This window comes from Heterodontus francisci, chromosome 38 (assembly GCF_036365525.1).
Source record: "Heterodontus francisci isolate sHetFra1 chromosome 38, sHetFra1.hap1, whole genome shotgun sequence".
NCBI classification, from domain to species: Eukaryota; Metazoa; Chordata; class Chondrichthyes; order Heterodontiformes; family Heterodontidae; genus Heterodontus; species Heterodontus francisci.
The window spans coordinates 44642587-44665328 of record NC_090408.1 but is presented as its reverse complement, the minus strand read 5'-3'; the positions used below and the strand labels follow the sequence as shown (position 1 = coordinate 44665328).

At 44.4% G+C, this 22742-nt stretch overlaps 1 protein-coding gene across 1 annotated transcript in view; it reads left to right on the top strand.

Moving 5' to 3' along the window:
* The window catches only part of gatm (glycine amidinotransferase (L-arginine:glycine amidinotransferase)), a 43620-nt gene extending 22306 nt beyond the window's left edge, over positions 1-21314 (top strand). Inside the window, exons 4-9 of the mRNA XM_068018303.1 lie at positions 720-910; positions 4633-4770; positions 4968-5132; positions 12352-12415; positions 16600-16716; positions 20767-21314. Of these exons, the coding sequence (XP_067874404.1) occupies positions 720-910; positions 4633-4770; positions 4968-5132; positions 12352-12415; positions 16600-16716; positions 20767-20879 (788 nt within the window). The 3' untranslated portion in view covers positions 20880-21314. The remainder of the gene's footprint in view (positions 1-719; positions 911-4632; positions 4771-4967; positions 5133-12351; positions 12416-16599; positions 16717-20766) is intronic.
* The last annotated feature ends 1428 nt before the right edge of the window (positions 21315-22742 follow it).

Genomic DNA, 22742 nt, shown 5'->3' with positions numbered 1-22742 from the left:
CCGAACCTCCTGTCACCTGTTTTAATTCTCCACCTTGCTCCCGCTCTGACCTCTCTGTCCTTGGCCCCTCTGCAGTGTTTCAATGAAGCTGAAGGAACAGCACCTGACCTTTCAACTGGGCACTTTACAGCCTTCTGGACTCAGCACTGAGTTCAATAATTTTATATCATAACCTCTGCCCCCTTTTTTTTGTGTTTCTTTTCGTTGGTTCATTTTATTTGCTCCCCTGCCCCACCCCTCCCCGTTTCTCTCTTAATCCCTTTTACTTTGTGTTTAGATGGCCCATCTCCTGCCATTTATACCTCATCCTGACACATCTTTCATTTCTTTACTTGGCTTTGCAGCATAAAACCTTTTGTCATTTAATCTCTCCTGCTCTCCACTCTATCTCAGACCTTCCCTTTTGTTCTTCTTCAACCCCCATCCCCACCAGATACTTCAATTGTTCAAAACCTCTTACATTTCTAGCCTTTGCCAGTTCTGATGAATGGTCACTGACCTGAAATGTTAACTTTGCTTCTCTCTCCACAGATGCTGTCAGACCTGCTGCGTATTTCCAGCATTTTCTGTTTTTGTTTCAGGTTTCCAGCATCCGCAGTATTTTGCTTTTGTTTTTTGTGTAAATAAAGCTCTCTACCATTTTGTTACCTTTCCTGAGGCAGACACTGTTGAGTTGGATATTGGTCTGTCTGGACAGTAACCCCCTCTCCTCTGCTCAGGTATGTACGGGGCGATGCCAAGGGATATCCTGCTGGTGGTCGGGAATGAGATCATTGAAGCACCAATGGCATGGCGAGCTCGCTTTTTTGAATACAGGGCGTATCGGCCACTCATTAAGGATTACTTTGTGCGGGGAGCAAAGTGGACAACGGCTCCCAAACCGCAAATGTCAGACGAACTGTATGACCTGGTAAGCATCGACTGTTCACATCAAAGTGAAAATTCCTCACACTGTTAAATACAGGACCTCTAGGGTTGTAATCTCGGGATTACTCCCTGTGCCACGTGCCAGTGAGGCTAGAAATAGGAAGATAGTGCAGCTAAACAGGTTGCTGAACAGCTGGTGTAGAAGGGAGGGTTTCAGATATCTGAACCATTGGGATCTCTTCAGGGACAGATGGGACCTGTACAAGAAGGACGGGTTGCATCTAAACTGGAAGGGCACTAATATCCTGGCTGCAAGGTTTGCTAGCGTCACTCGGGAGGGTTTAAACTAGTGTGGCAGGGGGGGTGGGAACCAGAGCAGTAGGCCAGCTAGTGAAGTAAATGAGGAGGACATAGTAAATAAGGCCAGTAGGACTAGGAGGAAGAGCAGGCAGGGAGATGTTGCTGAGCACAGCGGGACTGGTGGTCTGAAGTGCATTTGTTTCAATGCGAGAAGTATAACAGGTAAGGCAGATGAACTTAGAGCTTGGATTAGTACTTGGAAATATGATGCTGTTGCTATTACAGAGTCTTGGTTGAGGGAAGGACAGGATTGGCAGCTAAATGCTCCAGGATTTAGAAGCTTCGGGCGGGATAGAGGGGGATGTAAAAGGGGTGGGGGAGTTGCATTACTGCTTAAGGAGAATATCACAGCTGTACTGCAGGAGGACACCTCAGAGGGGTCATGCAGCGAGGCAATATGGGTGGAGCTCAGGAATAGGAAGGGTGCAGTCACGATGTTGGGGGTTTACTACAGGCCTCCCAACAGCCTGCGGGAGGTAGAGGAGCAGATATGTGGACAGATTTTGGAAAGATGTAAAGGTAACAGGGTTGCAGTGGTGGGTGATTTTAACTTCCCCAATGTTGACTGGGACTCACTTAGTGCTGGGGGCTTGGATGGGGCAGAATTTGTGAGGAGCATCCAGGAGGGCTTCTTGAAACAGTATGTAGATAGTCCAACTAGGGCTGGGGCCATTCTGGACCTGGTATTGGGGAATGAGCCCGGCCAGGTGGTCGAAGTTTCAGTGGGGGAGCATTTCGGGAGCAGTGACTATAATTCCATAAGCTTTAAGGTACTTGTGGATAAGGATAAGAGTAGTCCTCGGGTGAAGGTGCTAAATTGGGGGAAGGCTAATTATAACAATATTAGGCAGGAACTGAAGAATTTAGATTGGGGGCAGCTGTTTGAGGGTAAATCAACATCTGACATGTGGGAGTCTTTCAAACGTCAGCTGATTAGAATCCAGGACCAACATGTTCCTGTGAGGAAGAAAGACAAGTTTGGCAAGTTTTGGGAAGCTTGGATAACACTGGATATTGTGAGCCTAGTCAAAAAGAAAAAGGAAGCATTTGTAAGGGCTGGAAGGCTAGGAACAGATGAAGCACTTGAGGAATATAAAGACAGTAGGAAGGAACTTAAGCAAGGAGTTAGGAGGGCTAAAACGGGTCATGAAAAGTCATTGGCAAACAGGATTAAGGAAAATCCCAAGGCTTTTTATACATATACAAAGAGCAAGAGGGTAACCAGGGAAAGGGTTGGCCCACTCAAGGACAGAGATGGAAATCTATGCGTGGAGCAAGAGGAAATGGGCGAGGTGCTAAATGAGTACTTTGAATCAGTATTCACCAAAGAGAAGGACTTGGTGGATGATGAGTCCAGGGAAGGGAGTGCAGATAGTCTCAGTCATCTCATTATCAAAAAGGAGGAGATGTTGGGTGTCTTGCAAAGCATTAAGGTAGATAAGTCCCCAGGGCCTGATGGGATCTACCCTAGAATACTGAGGGAGGCAAGGGAAGAAATTGCTGGGGCCTTGACAGAAATCTTTGCATCCTCATTGGCTACGGGTGAGGTCCCAGAGGACTGGAGAATAGCCAATATTGTTCCTTTGTTTAAGAAGGGTGGCAAGGATAATCCAGGAAATTATAGGCAGGTGAGCCTTACATCAGTGGTCGGGAAACTATTAGAGAGGATTATTCGGGACAGGATTTACTCCCATTTGGAAACAAACGAACTTGTTAGCGAGAGACAGCATGGTTTTGTGAAGGGGAGGTCGTGTCTTACTAATTTGATTGAGTTTTTTGAGGAAGTGACGAAGATGATTGATGAAGGAAGGGCAGTGGATGTTATCTATATGGACTTCAGTAAAGCCTTTGACAAGGTCCCGCATGGCAGACTGGTGCAAAAGGTGAAGTCACACAGGATCAGAGGTGAGCTGGCAAGATGGATACAGAACTGGCTCAGTCACAGAAGACAGAGGGTATCAGTGGATGGGTGTTTTTCTGAATGGAGGGATGTGACTGGTGGTGTTCCGCAGGGATCAGTGCTGGGACCTTTGCTGTTTGTAGTATATACAAATGATTTGGAGGAAAATGTAGCTGGTCTGATTAGTAAGTTTGCGGGTGACACAAAGGTTGGTGGAGTTGCGGATAATGATAAGGATTGTCAGAGGATACAGCAGGATATAGATCGGTTGGAGACTTGGGCGGAGAAATGGCAGATGGAGTTTAATCTGGACAAATGTGAGGTAATGCATTTTGGAAGGTCTAATGCAGGTGGGAGGTATACAGTAAATGGCAGAACCCTTAGGAATATTGACAGGCAGAGAGATCTGGACGTACAGGTCCACAGGTCACTGAAAGTGGCAACGCAGGTGATTAAGGTAGTCAAGAAGGCATATGGCATGCTTGCCTTCATCGATCAGGGCAGAGAGTATAAAAATTGGCAAGTCATGTTGCAGCTGTACAAAACCTTAGTTAGGCCACACTTAGAATATTGCGTGCAATTCTGGTCACCACACTACCAGAAGGACGTGGAGGCTTTGGAAGGGTACAGAGGAGGTTTACCAGGATGTTGCCTGGTCTGGAGGGCATTAGCTATGAGGAGAGGTTGGAAAAACTCGGATTGTTTTCACTGGAACGACGGAGGTGGAGGGGCGACATGATAGAGGTTTACAAAGTTATGAGCGGCATGAACAGAGTGGATAGTCAGAAGCTTTTTCCCAGGGTGGAAGAGTCAGTTACTAGGGGTCATAGGTTTAAGGTGCGAGGGGCAAAGTTTAGAGGGGATGTGCGAGGCAAGTTTTTTTACACAGAGGGTGTTGAGTGCCTGGAACTTGCTGCCAGGGGAGGTGGTGGAAGCAGGTACGATAGCGACGTTTAACAGGCATCTTGACAAATATATGAATAGGAAGGGGATAGAGGGATATGGGCCCCGGAAGTACAGAAGGTGTTAGTTTCGGCAGGCATCAAGATCGGCGCAGGCTTGGAGGGCCGAATGGCCTGTTCCTGTGCTGTACTGTTCTTTGTTCTTTGAGTGGAGTTCAGAGGTCAGGGTGCAGAGTGCAAGGACTGGACTCTCTCAAAGTGAATTGTCCAGCACAGTCATTCTGGCTAAAGCCACCCCATCCCCCACCACCCTTCGATGGGGTTTCACCTGTGCCTTGAACAGAGGTGAGCTGCTTCCCATTGGGGTTAGGATTCTTGAACAGGTCCTCATTGTAAACTCAGCATCATGAGCGAGCATTCAGAAAATCCCAGTTAATTTGAAATATTGCTGGTTAGTATAACACGACCGATTAGTGCAGGAATGGTAAATATTACTGAGAGTTCCTTTATCCAGCATGGAGAAAGATAGAAAATATCCCATTGTGAAAGTTGTTTTTCTAACACTGAAATCTTGGGTCTGAAGAGTACATGTTGCTGCTGCAGGATTACCCCATTCAGTCGGTGGAGGAAAGACACAAACTGGCTGCAGAAGGGAAGTTTGTAACCACTGAGTTCGAACCCTGCTTTGATGCTGCTGATTTCATGAGAGCTGGGAGGGATATATTTGTCCAAAGGAGTCAGGTAGGCTTTGCATCCTCACTTCATCACAACTCCTACAGCCCATTGTTTCACTCATTCCACCTGTCTGAATTCAGGCTCTTATCATTGTCCCTGTGCTTTGTGCCCATGTGGACTACCTTGCTTTTATATACAATATAAAAATAAACAACTCCAACAAGAGATCCAATGTGTATAATGGGATTGTTTTAATTTTCCAGGTGACTAATTTCCTGGGAATTGAGTGGATGCGCAGACACCTTGCTCCAACATACAGAATTCACACAATTTCCTTCAAGGATCCGAATCCCATGCACATTGATGCGACCTTCAATATCATTGGACCTGGTTTGGTATTATCAAATCCAGATCGCCCCTGTCATCAAGTAAGGTTATTGAGAAACATCGTCTTGTTCTGGTAAAGGATTTAGGAAGAGAGAAATGGTTTCAGTGTTTTCACTCCTTTGATGTCTTATGTTGTTGGCTTTTAACAGACTAATACATTCCAGTAAAACTGATAACTAAAGCTCATCCAGGGGGCTGAGGACCCCTCCTACAGACTTCTCCTTTTGTGTTTGGTCCCATCTCTCTGATTACAAATATTCAAACTCCTGTGAGGGTTTTGTTATTGACTCCAAGACCTAATTCACAACATCTCCTGTGTATTGAATGGTCTGCTTCCTGGACTTGAAGATTCTGAAGCAGTTCATGTCCTCATGCAGCAAGTCCTGGACAATATCCAGGCTCGGGCTGATAAGTGGCAAGTAACATTTGCGCCACACAAGTGCCAGGCAATGATGATCCCCAACAAAAGAGAATCTAACCATCTCTCCTTGACATTCAATGGCATTACCATCGCTTAATCCCACAATCAACATTCTGGAGGTTGCCATTGACCAGAAACTAAACTGGATCAGCCATATAAATACCATGCCTACAAGGGCAGGTCAGAGGCTGGGAATTCTGCAGCAAGTAACTCGCCTCCTGACTCCCCAAAGCCTGTCCACCATCTACAAGGCACAAGTCAGGAGTGTGATGGGATACTCTCCACTTGCCTGGATGGGTGCAGCTCCAACAACACTCAAGAAGCTCGACACCATCCAGGACAAAGCAGCCCGCTTGATTGGCACCCCATCTACAAACATTCACTCCCTCCACCACCGACGCGCAGTGACAGCAGTGTGTACCATCTACAAGATGCACTGCAACAACGCACCAAGGCTCCTTAGACAGCACCTTCCAAACCTGCGACCTCTACCATCTGGAACATACGAACGTACGAATTAGGAGCAGGAGTAGACCACTTGGCCTTTCGAGCCTGCTCCACCATTCAATAAGTTCATGGCTGAACTAATTACTCCACACTTCCACCTACCCCCGATAACTTTTCACCCCCTTGCTTATCAAGAATCTATCTACCTCTGCCTTAAAAATATTCAAAGACTCTGCTTCCACTGGCTTTTGAGAAAGAGAGTTCCAAAGACTCATGACCCTCAGAGAAATAATTTCTCCTCATCTCTGTCTTAAATGGGCGATTCCTTATTTTTATACAGTGACCCCTAGTTCTAGATTCTCCCACAAGGGGAAACATCCTTTCCACATCCACCCTGTCAAGACCCCTCAGGATCTTCGATGTTTCAATCAAGTCACCTCTTACATTTCTAAATTTCAGCAGATACAAGTCTAGCCTGTCCAATCTTTCCTCTAAGACAGCCCACCCATTCCAGGTATTAGTCTAGTAAACCTTCTCTGAACTGCTTCCAACGCATTTATTTCCTTAAATAAGGAGACCAATACTGTACACAGTACTCCAGATGTGGTCTCACTAATGTCCTTCATAACTGAAGCAAAACCTCCCTACTTTTATATTCAATTCCCCTCGCAATAAATGATAACATTCTATTAGTTTTCCTAATTACATGCTGTACTTGCATACTAACCTTTTGCAATTCATGCACTAGGACACCCAGATCCCTCTGTATCTCAGAGTTCTGCAATCTCTCACCATTTAGATAATATGTTTCTTTTTTATTCTTCCTGCCAAAGTGGACAATTTCCCACTTTCCCACATTATACTCCATTTGCCAGGTCTTTGCCCACTCACTTAACCTATCTATATCCCTTTGTAGCCTCCTTATGTCCTCTTCACAACTTATCTTCCTACCTATCTTTGTGTCATCAGTAAAGTTACCAACCATACCTTCAGTCCCTTCATCCAAGTCATTTATGTAAGTTGTAAAAAGGTGAGGCCCCAGCACAGATCCCTGTGACACACCACTCATTACATCTTGCCAACCAGAAAATGACCCATTTATGCCTATTTTCTGTTTCCTGTTAGCTAGCCAATCTTCTATCCATGCCAATATGTTACCTTGTAACCATGAGCTTTTATTTTGTGCAATAACGTTTGATGTGACACCTTCTGGAAATCTAAGTATAGTACCTCCACCGGTTCCCCATTATTCACAGCACATGTTACTGCTTCAAAGAACTCCAATGAATTGGTTAACCATGATTTCCCTTTCACAAAACCATGTTGACTCTGCCTGATTACCTTGAATTTTTCTAAATGCCCTGCTATAACATCTTTAATAATAGCTTCTAACATTTTCCCAAATACAGATGTTAAGCTAACTGGCCTGTAGTTTCCTGCTTTCTGTCTCCCTCCCTTTTTGACTAAAGGAGTTGCATTCGCTATTTTCCAATTTAATGGAACCTTCCCCAAATCTAGGGAATTTTGGAAAATTAAAACCAACGCATCAACTATCTCACTAGCCACTTCTTTTAACACCCTAGGATGAAGTCCATCAGGACCCGGGGACTTGTCAGCCCGCAGCTCCAACAATTTCTTCAGTACCACTTCCCTGGTGATTGTAATTTTCTTGGATTCCTCCCTCCCTTCCATTTCCTGATTTACAGCTATTTCTGGGATGTTTCTTGTATCCTCTATGGTGAAGATCAATGCAAAATATCTGTTCAATTCATCTGCCATCTCCTTATTAATTCCCCAGATTCACTTTCTACAGGACCAATGCTCACTTTGTTAACTTTTTTCTTCTTTAAATATCTGTAGAAACTCCTATTATCTTTTTATATTTCCATCAAGTGAAAGGGGGGAGGGGGAGGAACAAAAGGGAAGGTCTGTGATAAGGTGGACTCCAGCTTGCATTGAGCAAGCCAAGAACAGTGTTCCTAGAAATCTCAAGGCAAGCTTGAGGAACAGCACCTGATTCTTGGACTGGGCACCTTACAGCCTTCCGGACTCAACATTGAATTCAATAATTCTAGATCATAAACCTCTGCCCCCATTTTTTAATCTTTTTTTTTGCTGGTTCATTTTCCCCCCACTTGTTTCTTTCTTAATCCCTTTACTTTGCATTTGAACAGCTGCTGTCCTGCCATTCACACCTCATCCAGACACATCTTTTTGTTTCTTTACCTGTCCCATTGCCACTCCCTTTGGCTTTATACCATAAAACCTTTTATCATTTAATGTCTCCTGCCCTCCACTCTATCACAGACCTTCCCTTTTGTTCTTCTACCCCCTCCTCCCTTTCACATGCTCAACGTCCATTACATTTCTAACCTTTGCCTGTTCTGATGAAAGGTCATAAACCTGAAACATTAACTCTGTTTTTCTCTTCAGACGCTGCCTGACCTGCTGAGTTTTTCCAGCATTTTCTGTTTTTGTTTCCGATTTCCAGCACCCGTAGTATTTTGCTTTTCGTCTTAAGTTAAGGCTTGTTTTAAAGATGACTTTACTGACAAAATTATATTTTAAAAATATAATTTAATACAAGATTGAATCATAGAAGGTTTACGGTACAGAAAGAGGCCACCTGGCCCATCGCTGGCTGAAAAATGAGCTTTCCAGTCTAATCTCATCTTCCAGCATTTGGTCTGTAGTCCTGCAGGTTATGGCACTTGAGGTACATATTCAGATAGCTTTTAGTGAGTGAGTTCCAGTCCATCACCACCCTCTGGGTGAAAAAGTTTTTCCTCATATCCCCTCTAATCTTTCTACCAATCACTTTAAATCTATGCCCTCTGGTCACTGACCTCTCTGCTAAGGTGAATAGGCCCTTCCCATCCACTCTATCCAGGCCCCACACTATTTTGTACATCTCGATCAAATCTCCCCTCAGCCTCCTCTGTTCCAAGGAGAACAACCCCAGCCTATCCAGTCTTTCCTCATAGCTGCATTGTTCCAGTCCTTGCAACATCCTTGTAAATTGTCTCTGTACTCTCTCTAGTACTCGCCCTTTCTGTAATGAGATGACCAGAACTGCACACAGTACTCGAGTTGTGGCCTAACTAATGTATTATACAGTTCCAGCATAACTTCCCTGCTCTCCTATTGTTCTGAAAGTGCTTCCATTTTTTGTTGAATATTTTTTGAGGACTTGTATTTAAATTGTGGAAATGGAATTTTTTTTGTAAGGCTGAATATTTCCTAGTTGCTGGACTCTTTTTTTAAAGTTCACTGAGGGGACACTTGAGATGTTGTGATGAAAACAACCTTTACTGGAAGTCACATGTCTTAAGATAAATAAACAACAGCAACCTTGGTGACTTGGGGGTGATATTTACAGAGAAGTGACAAGGCAAGATTTATGAGGGTCAGGAGTTGTTTTTTCAATTCTATTTCTTTTTCTTTGTCAAGCTTAAGCTGCTCATCTGCAACTGAATTTTAGCTAATTCAACTGCACTACCCTGTGGTTTGACTTTTTCTTCCAATTTCAATTGGTGTGCTATTACCTCAATTATATCTGCTTTCTTTGCTCCTGCTTTTACCTCTAACACCAACTTTTCTGCCAATTCCTTTTCGCCTAACCTTGGTTAAGTTTCTCAAATCACTTTGGGATAAATCCTCCTTCCCCAGAAAGGTCGTAGCAACTAACAAAGACATTCCAGTAGTGTAAACTTTAATGCACAAGAAACCTGTTTTACTTTTTCTCTTTTCAATTATTTCCCCACTTACAATTGCATGTCATCAGCATGTTGGGTAATTCTGCACAAAGCCCCCAATTATTATGTTATGACTGAGGTGGGAGGAGTGCACTGTCTTTTCTGGTCCCACTTCTCCGCAGGTCACAACGTATATTTTTAAAAATGTTTACCCGGTTACTGATTCGGTCAATTATGTACCCTACTCTTATCCCAGAATAAAATACACCAACCAAATTTCTTGAATAAGCAAAATTATCAGTTTATTATCAAACAAGACTTATCCAGTAACAAAGCAAAGCATTAACACACAGCTTGAAATAGAAAGTTCCCTTTTTAAATTTCACACACAGAAAGAAAAAACAGAAATTCTCTCTGTAGAGATCTGTTTTTTTTAAAAAAAGACAAAAAAAAACTTTGGCCAAATACTTACTAATGCTTGAATAAAAAAAGAGAAAACATGGAAGAATGTCAGTTGTCCCTTTCATCTGGCATCTGGGTACACGGTGACAGGTCACTGGGATCTTTTCAGAAGCAATTCATTCTGGAGATGTTGAAAAATTATGTGTAAGGCTTTCCAGGAGAAATGTGGCATCAGGAGTTTTAGCCAGCACACACTTGAATTGCAGGGGTTTTCAGCTTCTCCCTCACTTGGTCTTTGGAGGGTTTCTTCAAAGAGCTAAAGAACGATGTGAGCTGGGTGGTTCCTTTTTCCTTGGCAGGCAAAATCAACTATCTTCAAAGCAGTTCACACCCCAACTGACCAAGACAACATCTCAGAAGCAAAAAACAACTCCTGACCCTTATAAATCTTGCTTTGTCACTTCTCTGTAAACATCTCCCCCATGTCACCAAGGTTTCTGTTTGTTTATCTTAAAACATGTGACTTAAAGTAAAGGTTGTTTTCATCACATTTCAAGTGTCCCCTCAGTGAACTTAAAAAAAAAAGTCCAGTAATTATGCAATCTTCAGCTTTCCAAAAAAAAAATGAATCCATTTCCACAATTTAAATATAAGTCCTCAAAAATTGGAAGCACTTTCATAACATATTCTATACCTCGACTAATAAAGGAAAGGATTCCATTTGCCTTCTTAACCACCTTATCAACCTGTCCTGCTACCTTCAGGGATCTGTGGACATTCACTTCAAGGTCCCTCACTTTCTCAACACCTCTCAGTATTCTCCAATTAATCGTGTATTCCTTTGTCTTGTTTGACATCCCAAAATACATCACCTCACACTTCTCCAAGTTGAATTCCATTTGCCACTTTTCTGCCCATCTGACCAGTCCATTGATATCTTCCTGCGGCCTACAGCTATCCTCCTCACTATCTACCAAATGGCCAATTTTTGTGTCGTCTACAAATTTCTTGATCATGCCCCCTACATTTACGTCCACATATATACTACAAAAAGCAGGGGACCTCGTACTGACCCCTGTGGAACGCCACTGGAAACAGCCCTTCAGTCGCAAAAACACCCATCAACAATTACCCTTTGTTTCCTGCCACTGAACCAATTTTGTATCCAGCTTGCTACAGTTCCCTGGATCCCATGCGATTTTATTTTTTTAACCAGTCTGCCATGTTGGACCTTGTCAAAAGCCTTGCTAAAATCCATGTAGACCACATCAACTGCACTACCCTCATCAATCCTCTTTACTATTTCAGAAAGTTAAACCAGGTTAGTCAGACAAGATCTTCCCTTAACAAATCCATGCTGACGATCCTTGATTAATCCATGCTCTTCTAAGTGACAGTTTATCCTGTCTCTCAGAATAGATTCCAATAATTTGCCCATGACCAAGGTTAGACTGACTGGCCTGTAATTATTTGGTCTATCCCTCATTCCCTTTTTAAACAGATGTACAAAGTTAGCAGACCTCCAGTCCTCCGGCACCATACCTATTTCCAGTGAGGACTAGAAAATGATAGTCAGACTCTCCCCTATTTCCTCCCTGGCTTCTTTTAACAGCCTGGGGTATCTTTCATCTGGCCCTGTAATTTATCAATTTTCAAGGATGCTAATCCAGTTAATACATCCTCTCTTTCCAAGATCTATTATAAAAACACAAAGACAAAAAGAATTCTTTCATTTTTTATACACAAATTTCTTATTATATTTTTAGTTTAAAGTGAAAATGTGCTGTTTTTCCATTAAATTAATATGTTTCACAATTTTTACATTTTCTTTTTGAAATTGCTTATACATAATTTGTGCATAAAACCTGAATATGCAGATACTGGGGACACAAAGAAGAAAAAAACCGCTTAAAATGCAATAATTCAGAGTTAGGGCTATTTTAATTTTGTTTTTTTTGTATTGATACATAAATTTGATACATGTATTTTTGTTATATATGCGAATTATACATTCTACCAGAGACGTGTGACAATTTGCTATGTATTTGGTTTAAAAGTGCTGAATTTCTGTCTTGCAGCTCCCAATAGTTTTCATATTGGGCAGTTTTTTTTTAAAAGGCTCATCAGGTAAGAAAGGTTGCGACCCTGCTATGGGCAATCTGAAGATTGATTGTATCTGTCAAGAGTTGGTTCATTCTCAGAACCTCTGCCCACATCTTGCTCGGACTGGGAAAGATAAGAGTTGTTGTCCAAGGTCACATCCATTCTCTGACTCTGTTACTCTTTAATCCTCAGATCGATATTTTCAAAAAGGCTGGCTGGACAATCATCACTCCCCCGACTCCTCTGATATCTGATGGTAAATGCAAAGGATCTTTATTTAAGTAATATAACATGTAGAAAAAAGCACAGACATTTCACCCTAATAACTAATGTGAGATTAAATGACATTGGGACAACTAGGTTCAGTAGTTTGGGTTAGAACGCTCGAGTAGAGTTTCCACTAGTTTGCTTTGGTATTTTTGCTACAATTTGCCCGAAACCAGTGCAAAACATCATGGAATTTCAAGTGTCAGTTATGTTATGTCCAGCACAAATACAGTCTCTGCATTCAATTGTGCTGCTTTAAAAAGTGCAAAAGTGGCCACACCCAGTTAATTGCTGTGGTGAAATAAAAACAAAGTGCTAGAAATATTCAGATCTGGCAGCATCTGTGGGGAGAGAAACAGAGTTAACATTTCAGGTCAGTGACCTTTCATCAGAACTGGCAAAAAATAGGTTTTAAGCAAGCAAAGCGGGGGTGGGGCAAATGAGAACAAAAGGGAAGGTGTGTAATAGGGCAGAGGATCAGAGAGGTTAACTGACCAGGAGTTCATGGGGCAAAAGCAAAGAGAGTGATAATAGTGTGAAGAACAATGCATTCGTGCAGAGGGAGTATTAATGACAGAATAATGAGCAGCCCTAGCCAAAAGCACAAACAAGGAAAAACCAGTAGGCAGGCACATGGTTAAAAAAAATGATAAAATAAAATAAAAATAAAAAAGGGCCAGTCATACTCTGAAATTATTGAACTCAATGTTCAGTCCGGCAGGCTGTAGTGTGCCTAATCGGTAAATGAGATGCTGTTCCTCGAGCTTGCGTTGATGTTCACTGGAACACTGCAGCAATCCCAGGACAGAGATGTGAGCATGAGAGCAGGGGGGAGTGTTCAAATGGCAAGCAACCGGAAGCTCAGGGTCCTGCTTGCGGACTGAGCGGAGATGTTCTGCAAAGCGGTCACCCAGTCTGCGTTTGTTCTCCTCAATGTAGAGGAGACCACACTGTGAGCAGCGAATACAGTATACTACATTGAAAGAAGTACAAGTAAATCGCTGCTTCACCTGAAAGGAATGTTTGGGGTCTTGGATAGTGAGGAGAGAGGAGGTAAATGGGCAGGTATTACACCTCCTGCGATTGCAGGGGAAGGTGCCGTGGGAAGGGGACGAGGTGTTGGGGGTAATGGAGGAGTGGACCAGGGTGTCACGGAGGGAACAGTCCCTTCAGAATGCTGACAGGGGAGGGGAAGCTATGCTTGGTAGTGGCATCAGACTGGACATGGCAGAAATGGCGGAGGATGATCCTTTGGATGTGGGGGCTGGTGGGGTGGAAAGTGAGGATAAAGGGAACCCTGTCGCAGTTCTGGGAGGGAGGGGAAGGGGTGAGGGTAGAGGTGCGGGAAATGGGTCGGACACGGTTGAGGGCCCTGTCAACCACAGTGGGGGGAATCCTCAGTTGAGGAAAAAGGAGGTCATATCAGAAGCACCGTCATGGAAGGTAGCATCATCAGAGCAGATGCGTCAGAGACGGAGAAACTGGGAGAATGGAATGGAGTCCTTACAGGAGGTAGGGTGTGAAGAAGTGTAGTCGAGGTAGCTGTGGGAGTCGGTGGACTTATAATGGATATTAGTGGACAGTCTATCTCCAGAGATGGAGACAGAATGGTCGGGGAAGGGAAGTGTCAGAAATGGACTATGTAAAGGTGAGAGAAAGGTGGAAATTGGAAGCAAAGTTGATAAAGTTTTCCATTTTGCTGCCGGAGCAGGAAACTGCACCGATATAGACATCAATGTACCAGAAAAAGAGTTGGGAGAGGGGGCCTGAGTAGGACTGGAACAAAGAATTTTCGACATACCCCACAAAAAGACAGGCATAACTGATACGGCTGTGTGCTGATTCAGTCTGAATTCGCACCATTAACCATCATCCCCACCCACCCACCTGCCAAGTATGAGGAAAATTAATTTTACCACATGAACATTGATTTTAAACTGTTGTTGAAGAAAGAACTTACTTTAAAAAAACAATTGGAGACTTTGGCTGGAGAGAGACATTAGCATATCAACAGATAGTCCTTCAAAGGACAAAGGAGCTATTCCCTGCTCCAATTTAATCCACAATGGACTTTTGGTTACCAGACATTGAAGGTGGAAAGGTTAGCATTCCAGGTTAACTGCTAAGATGGCCGAATACACACAGATGTGGTCAGACCGGTTTGGGCCACATGACTGACTGATGGAGTTTTTTGAATTTAAACTGAGAAAGCTGTTTGCTCCTGGACTGAGAACACCTCTCTCCTGTCTGCTCTCATCTCGCTCTCACCAGCTTCGGAAACTATTGAAGACATATTAACCCCAAGAGAGAAAAGTCTCCTACAGTGAACAAGGTTTAAGAAGAATACTGGGCCCCAACGAAAAGCAAAACTACCGACAATCAAGGACCCTGCAGCGAGCTCGAAGCACAGTAAAAACCCCTCTGCAGAGATTGCCTCAAACCTCTCCACTTTATTTTTCTTCTCTTTTCTGTCTCTATTTGCATGTGTGTATCGCGTGCGCATGCTAGCGTGGGCGTGACATATATCCGTAGTATTAACCCAAATTATAGTTTAAGTTTAAAGTTTAATAAATTTCACTTTTCTTCTTTAAACCTAAAAAAGCCTGTTTATGCTCATTTCTTTGCCGTATAATTGGAAAGCTGTGAACAAGGATTCACCAAAGGGGGAGCTAAAAACAGTGTGTTTAAAACTAAACCCTGTTACAAAAAGACCAGGTGAAGTTGGTAACAGACCCCGAGACACCTTTCTCACCTGGTCGTAACATTATATAACATGGGGATTTCTTTTGGGTGGGGGTGGGGAAAGTCCATTGCACATACACAGATGTTAAAGGTCTGTTTGCAGGGGTCGATGAGTAAATTTAAAGGACTGCAGCTCTTATGTGGGACAAAAATATCATCAAGTTTTCCAGGAGATGCTGCATTTTTAATGAAGGTTCCTGATGGCTGTCATGTTGATTTAGAATTGGTCAGGGACCAATTCACCTTCCCAGTCAGAGGCAAGCTGAGGGGGAACTGAGCAGAGTAGAGACTGTAGCACCTTGCAACAGGAGGCGAGCAATCTGATTTCTGCCTAGGGGACCCCCGGCACTTTGGGATGGCGTGGAGGACAGGAGAGAGGACTGGTCGAGGAAGTGGTATTGGACAGTTAAAAATGGGATAACATTACAGGGAACACGCCTCCAATTTTTTTTTCAGTGACAAAAATCTCAGTGACCAATTTATAGAATAATTCTGTAGAAATAATGTGCAAGATGGCAGGTTGTAATTGAGCACGATAGGCTGAATTTTATCAGTGCATCACACTCCGCAGCAGCATGCTGTGAAAGTGCGGCCTTCTGACACAGAAGTGACGCCACCGAGACCCCGCGATATTACGTGTGGGGGCTTATTTAAATGGAGCGGGCGGAGCAGCCGCCCCCGATGACGTAGATGTCGCTGTGTCCCTGGCAATGGCGTCCAACACAGGCAATGGCGTCATTTTTAAAGGGCTTCGATGTCCTTAGATGAAATCTTAATATTTAAAGGGAAAGCCTTGTTTTAACATTTTATTGAAACCTGGAGGCCCTTTCAACGCATCCCCCAATGTCTATTTTAGAGCCACTGATCCTGAACGGACTTTACTGACATACCCCCCCACCACCGACCACCGCCCCCAACCTCGTCACTTTTGCCCTTCAGCCCCTTTCCACCATCCCCACAGCCAATAAAATACCTTTTCCCCGCTTCCCCCCAACCCCCACCCCGCCCTGATAATTTTAGTTCTCCCCCCTCCCCACCAGTGTCTCGCCTTGGAACTCCGTACAGAGCTCGGAAGGTGAGAGTTGCGATCGGCGGCCATAAAATCAGCATGGGATGACCATCACCAGCAGGTAAGGTCATTTACGTCTTATTAATGTTCATTTAAATATTTAGATGGAGGTCCTGCCACCAAGCGGTGCAGTGGGGGGGGGGGGGGGGTCCCACACCAATGTTCCCCCGCCGCTGGTAATATGGAGCTGGCCCTTCCCAACGTCAAGGGACGAGGCGGGCCTCTCCTGGCAGAATATTACCGCCCCCCCCCCCCCACTCCGCCCCGCCACCCTGCCACAACCCACGGCATCGAGGGACTGGTAAAGTTCAGCCAGATATGAAGACATTGTGATAATTCCGTATCTTCTGTTTTCTCCCCAGATCACCCTCTGTGGATGTCTTCCAAATGGTTATCCATGAACGTTCTGATGTTGGATGAAAAGAGAGTGATGGTTGAAAGTAGTGAGACTACAATTCAAAAGATGTTCGAGAAACTGGGTAACTCATCATTCACAGTTACTTGTATTTCTTGAATTGAAACACACAATCCCTTCAGCTGCACTGATCTTTAAATAGGGAACTGTCTGTACTGGGCTCAGTACCAGGAACACTTAACTTCCCTGCAATGAGTCCCAGGTACTTGGTATTTTGAACTGTTCATTCATTACATGGTCCCATTCACTGGTCTTTTTGTGGAGTCCTGTGCTCCACTTCCTGTCAGCCTGTTGGGGGCAAAGGAGTTCTGTTGAGTGTGTGCCACTCCTAACTTTACTCACTGCAATCCCCCTGCTTAGATTACAGCTCATTCCTAAATATCCATTGTGCTCCATTCATGTTCACTCATGACATGAGCTTGGGTCATTGTGTCCCTCCTCCATCAGACCTCCTGCTCCATTCCTCAGTTGTTGCTCCAGGTGGCTGTGACCATTGGCCTTCCTTCTCTTAGACAGCATAACCTCCAAATAGCACTGGCTGACCTTTCGCTAAGGAGTAAGAATGAACATGTGAATGGTGCTGAATACTGACAACAGCCCACAGTCAATCGAGAGAGAGAGAGGGGGGAGGTTGGTCAGCAAAATTAAAGCACATGGGATAGGAGGTAATATACGGACATGGATTTAGGATTGGTTAACAGGCAAAAAACAGAGTATGAATAAATGGGTCATTCTTGCATTGGCAGGCTGTGACTAGTGGGGTACCGCAGGGATCAGTGCTTGGGCCCCAGCTGTTCACAATATATATCAATGATTTGGATGTGGAGACCAAATGTAATATTTCCAAGTTCGTGGATGACACAAAACTAGGTGGGAATGTGTGTTGTGAGGAAGATGCAAAGCGGCTTCAAGAGGATTTGGACAGACTTAGTGAGTGGGCAAGAACACGGCAGATGTAATATAATGTGGAAAAATGTGAGGTTATCCACGTTGGTAGGAGGAATGGATGTGCAGAGTATTTCTTAAATGGTAAGAGTTTAGAAAGTGTAGATGTACAAAGGGACCTCGGTGTCCCCATCAATAAGTCACTGAAAACTAGCATGCAGGTGCAGCAAGCAATTAAGAAGGCTAATGGTATGTTGGCCTTTATCGCAAGAGGATTTGAGTACAGGAGTAGTGAAGTCTTGCTTCGATTGTATAGAACCTTGGTTAGACCGCACCTGGAGTACTGTGTGCAGGTTTGGTCCCATTACCTTAGGAAGGATATTATTACCATAGAGGGAGTGCAAGGAAGGTTCACCAGACTTGTTCCCGGGATGGTGGGACTGTCCTATGAAGAGAGATTGGGTAAACTGGGCCTGTACTCTCTAGAGTTTCGAAGAATGAGAGGTGATCTTATTGAAAACTACAAAATACTTAAAGCAGGGTTGTCCAACCTTTTCGGGCGGAGGGCCACATTATAATTTTGGCTCGGCCCAGGGGGATCAGTGAGCAAATTTTGAAAGATAAAGGCATTAAAAATTTATCTTACTGATTAAAAACAACAGCAAATGTACATTTTTACTTAGTTAGTTTAGAGATACAGCACTGAAACAGGCCCTTCAGCCCACCGAGTCTGTGCCGACCAACAACCACCCATTTATATTAACCCCACACTAACCCCATATTCTCTACCACATCCCCACCATTACTCCTACCACCTACCTACACTAGGGGCAATTTACTACGGCCAATTTACCTATCAACCTGCAAGTCTTTTGGAGGTGGGAGGAAACCGGAGCACCCGGCGGAAACCCACGCAGACACAGGGAGAACTTGCAAACTCCACACAGGCAGGACCCAGAATTGAACCCAGGTCTCTGGAGCTGTGAGGCTGCGGTGCTAACCACTGCGCCACTGTGCCGCCCTTTGTGAAGACACTTTAAATGAGAAGAGTAACTTATTGACTTACTTTCTCGTCACTATATTGAAAACTGATTGTGACTTACCTGGCATTGTTTTTGTTTGCAGAAGTAGTCAATCTCTGCCCGTACACCTGATGTAGTGATGCAGAGTATTCTGAATAGATGTCCATCTTTCAGGAGAGACCTTAATCTCTCTCCCCCCTCTCCACGCACTCTGTGTGTGTCTCGTTCTCTCTGCTCCCCCCGCTTCCTCCCCTCTAGGACTAGGGGACACAAATTAAAAGTTTTGTGCAAAAGATGCAGGGGGAATATGCAGCAGTTGGTAATGACCTGGAACTCTCTGCCCACAAGGGTGGTGGAAGTGGCCACCTGAGAAAAATAGACTTGCAGGGCTACGGGGATCGAGCTAGGGAGTGGGACTGACTGCATAGCTCCACGGAGAGCCAGCATGGACTTGATGGACAGAATGGCCTCCTTCTGTGCCATAAGTAAATGACTCTTTGACTCTCTCTCTCCCCCCTCTCTTTGTCTCCCTCTCCCCCCTCTCTCTATCTTTCTCCCTCTCTCTGTCCCTCTCCGCCGACCCTCTCTCCATATCTCAGCCCTCTCTCTCTCTCTGTCTCTCCATCCCTGTATCTCCATTGTTCCCCACTCCCATCTGAACCCTTTGATTAGAATATAGCCCTGGAATCCCTCCAGGTATAACGAGTTATCCTCTATATGCACTGCCTGAACCCCTCGATTAGATTATACCTTTGAGAACTCCCAAATGTACACAATTCGCTTTAAAGTATTGAAATCCTTTGACTGTATTGCAGCTTGGGAATCTGTCTCTAGTATTGGGTTACTCTGTATAGACCATGCAAATCCCTTGATTAGATGGATGTATACACAGACCCAGTGGAACTGCACTCTTTGTTAATCAATCGGGTGAACATAGTCAGCCCACCACCCAGCAAAAGCACTATGGGTTGGATTGAGCGGCCATTCATTCTCCCATGGGAATATTCAGACATTAATTCAGACTATAACGTAAATAAATATTGCTGGTTTTAGCTGATTGGATTTTAAAGGGCACTTGAAGGAAATAACCTGCAGGGCAGTGGGCCTCCCTGGATTGCTCTGTGGAGAGCTGGCTTGGACCCGATGGGCCGATACGCCGTATATGACTCTAATGTCTGATCTAGAAGAGTGGTTCTCAAACATTTTTGGTTGAAGGCCCACTTTTCAAATGGATTAGTAATCACAGAAACTCCATCTAAATTATAATACTATAAACTCCTTGCACATTTACATTTCTGAATCTCTAGCAACTTGCATGAAATATTGCAGGGCTGTCTGTTATAGTGAACATTGATGTGATTGGTGGTGTGAAAACTTTCACCATTCCTTCAGCTGAAAGGTGACCCAACAGGTTCAGCAAACTGCTTGTTGAATACTTCCCCACACAACACCGCACCCTGCTCTTCCGAGAGTGGGATTCGGCACAGTGACCTCTTTTGGGAACACTGGCAGCATTTCAGGTGTAACTCTCTCCACTGTCCACCTACTCACTGCACAACTGAACATTTCAGGTTTTTCCCTCCCCCTCTGCTGTTTACCAGGTTGTGTGTGTTAGAATATCACTGACCTGCTGCCTGGCATGTGGGCATTTCTGCTGTTGGAACACTGCCAGTAACTCTGACTTTAGTCTGGCTACAGCCAAGCAGTCCCATCACAGGCCCAGCTACTCTAATCAGTGAATGAAGCTCAGCTTGATTGTCATTCCTACCTTCCCCCAGCCCTGTGAATCTATTCCCGGTGTCTCTGGGGCCTCTTGTCTCCTCTCTTGGGAGTCTCGGTCAGTTCAAGGCCCCGCTAATCCGGTTACGTGACAGTTTCTGGAGCTGCCTTGGCCCTAGTGCCTGCTCAGTGATCGTGCACCCATGTATCTGTACGAGTGCAACAGGCACCTGGGCCTGTCATTGAGCTCGCTGGTGTGCAAGTTCCTAGCTACGAAAAAATCGAAATAAAGGCCAGCACCACTGCAGCAACAGGTCCTGCTCATATTATTTAACGGATGCCCTAGAAAGTCAGTACGGACCCCCAGGGGTCTGCAGTTTGAGAACCACTGTCCTTTACACAAGGTACCACTATCCTACAGAGCACATTGATGTCATCAAGAGATGAGTCTAACATTAACTAGAAATTCTCCTTTTCTCCTTCTTCAGGAATTGCAACAATTAAAGTCAACATCCGTCATGCTAATTCATTAGGTGGGGGCTTTCATTGCTGGACATGTGACATCCGTCGCCGTGGCACTCTCCAATCGTACTTTGACTGAGTATTACAGGGAGACAAGTCATTAATAATTAAAAAGGCTATTGGAATATTGGCCTTTATCTGAATGGGGGTTTGAATACAAAGGAGTAAAAGTCATATTACAGTTATATAATGATCTTTTTAATACTCCGATCAGTTCTGGGCACTGCACCTTTGGAATGATTATACTGACCCTCGAGGTGATGCACATTCATCAGAATGATACTGGGGCTACAAAGGGTTAAATTATGAAGGCAGGTCACATAAACTAGAAACAAAAACAAGAAATGCTGGATTCACTCAGCAGGTCTGGCAGCATCTGTGGAAAGAGAAGCAGAGTTAACGTTTCGGGTCAGTGACCCTTCTTCGGAACTGACAAATATTAGAAAAGTCACAGATTATAAACAAGTGAGGTGGGGGTTGGGCAAGAGATAACAAAGGAGAAGGTGCAGATTGGACCAGGCCACATAGCTGACCAAAAGGTCACGGAGCAAAGGCAAACAATATGTTAATGGTGTTTTGAAAGACAAAGCATTAGTACAGATTAGGTGTGAATATACTGAATATAGAACATCAGCAAGTGCAAACCTGAAGAAAAACAACCTGAAAAAAACAGTGGGTAAGCAAACTGAACAAACTAAGATGAAATGAAATAAATGCAAAAAATGTAAAAAGGAATGCAAAAAAAAGGAAGAAAAAATAACTAAAAATGACTAAAAATGAAAGTAAAGTGGGGGGCTGTCATGCTCTGAAATTATTGAACTCAATGTTCAGTCCGGCAGGCTGTAGTGTGCCTAATCGGTAGATGAGATGCTGTTCCTCGAGCTTGCGTTGATGTTCACTGGAACACTGCAGCAATCCCAGGACAGAGATGTGAGCATGAGAGCAGGGGGGAGTGTTGAAATGGCAAGCAACCGGAAGCTCAGGGTCCTGCTTGCGGACTGAGCGGAGATGTTCCGCAAAGCGGTCACCCAGTCTGCGCTTGGTCTCCCCAATGTAGAGGAGACCACACTGTGAGCAGCGAATACAGTATACTACATTGAAAGAAGTACAAGTAAATCGCTGCTTCACCTGAAAGGAGTGTTTGGGGCCTGGGATACTGAGGAGAGAGGAGGTAAATGGGCAGGTATTACACCTCCTGCGATTGCAAGGGAAGGTGCCCTGGGACGGGGACGAGGTGGTGGGGGTAATGGAGGAGTGGACCAAGGTGTCGCGGAGGGAACGATCCCTTCGGAATGCTGACGGGAAGGGAGGGGAAGATGCGACTGGTAGTGGCATCACGCTGGAGGTGGCGAAAATGGCGGAGGATGATCCTTTGGATATGGAGGCTGGTGGGATGAAAAGTGAGGACAAGGGGAACCCTGTCACGGTTCTGGGAGGGAGGGGAAGGGGTGAGGGTAGAGGTGCGGGGAATGGGTCGGACACGGTTGAGGGCCCTGTCAACCACAGTGGGGGGAAATCCTCGGTTGAGGAAAAAGGAGGTCATATCAGAAGCACCGTCATGGAAGGTAGCATCATCAGAGCAGATGCGTCGGAGACGGAGAAACTGGGACTAGACTTGTTTACTTCAGCATAGAAGATAAAAAACTAATTGATCTAATTGTTTAAGAAGATGAAAGGATTTGCTCGGGTAGCCGGAGAGAGACTATTTAATCTAGTGGAGGAGTCGCAAACAAGGGGATTAACCTCAAAATTAGAGCTGGGCCATTGCTAATGTCAGAAAACACTTCTTCACACAAAGGATAGAATTGTAGAATGATACGGCACAAAGGCCATCTGACCCATGGTGCCTGTGCTGGCTTTTTGAAAGAGCTATCTAGTTAGTTCCACTCCCTTGCTCTTCCCCATAGCCCTGAAAATTTTCATCCTTCAAGTATTTATCCAA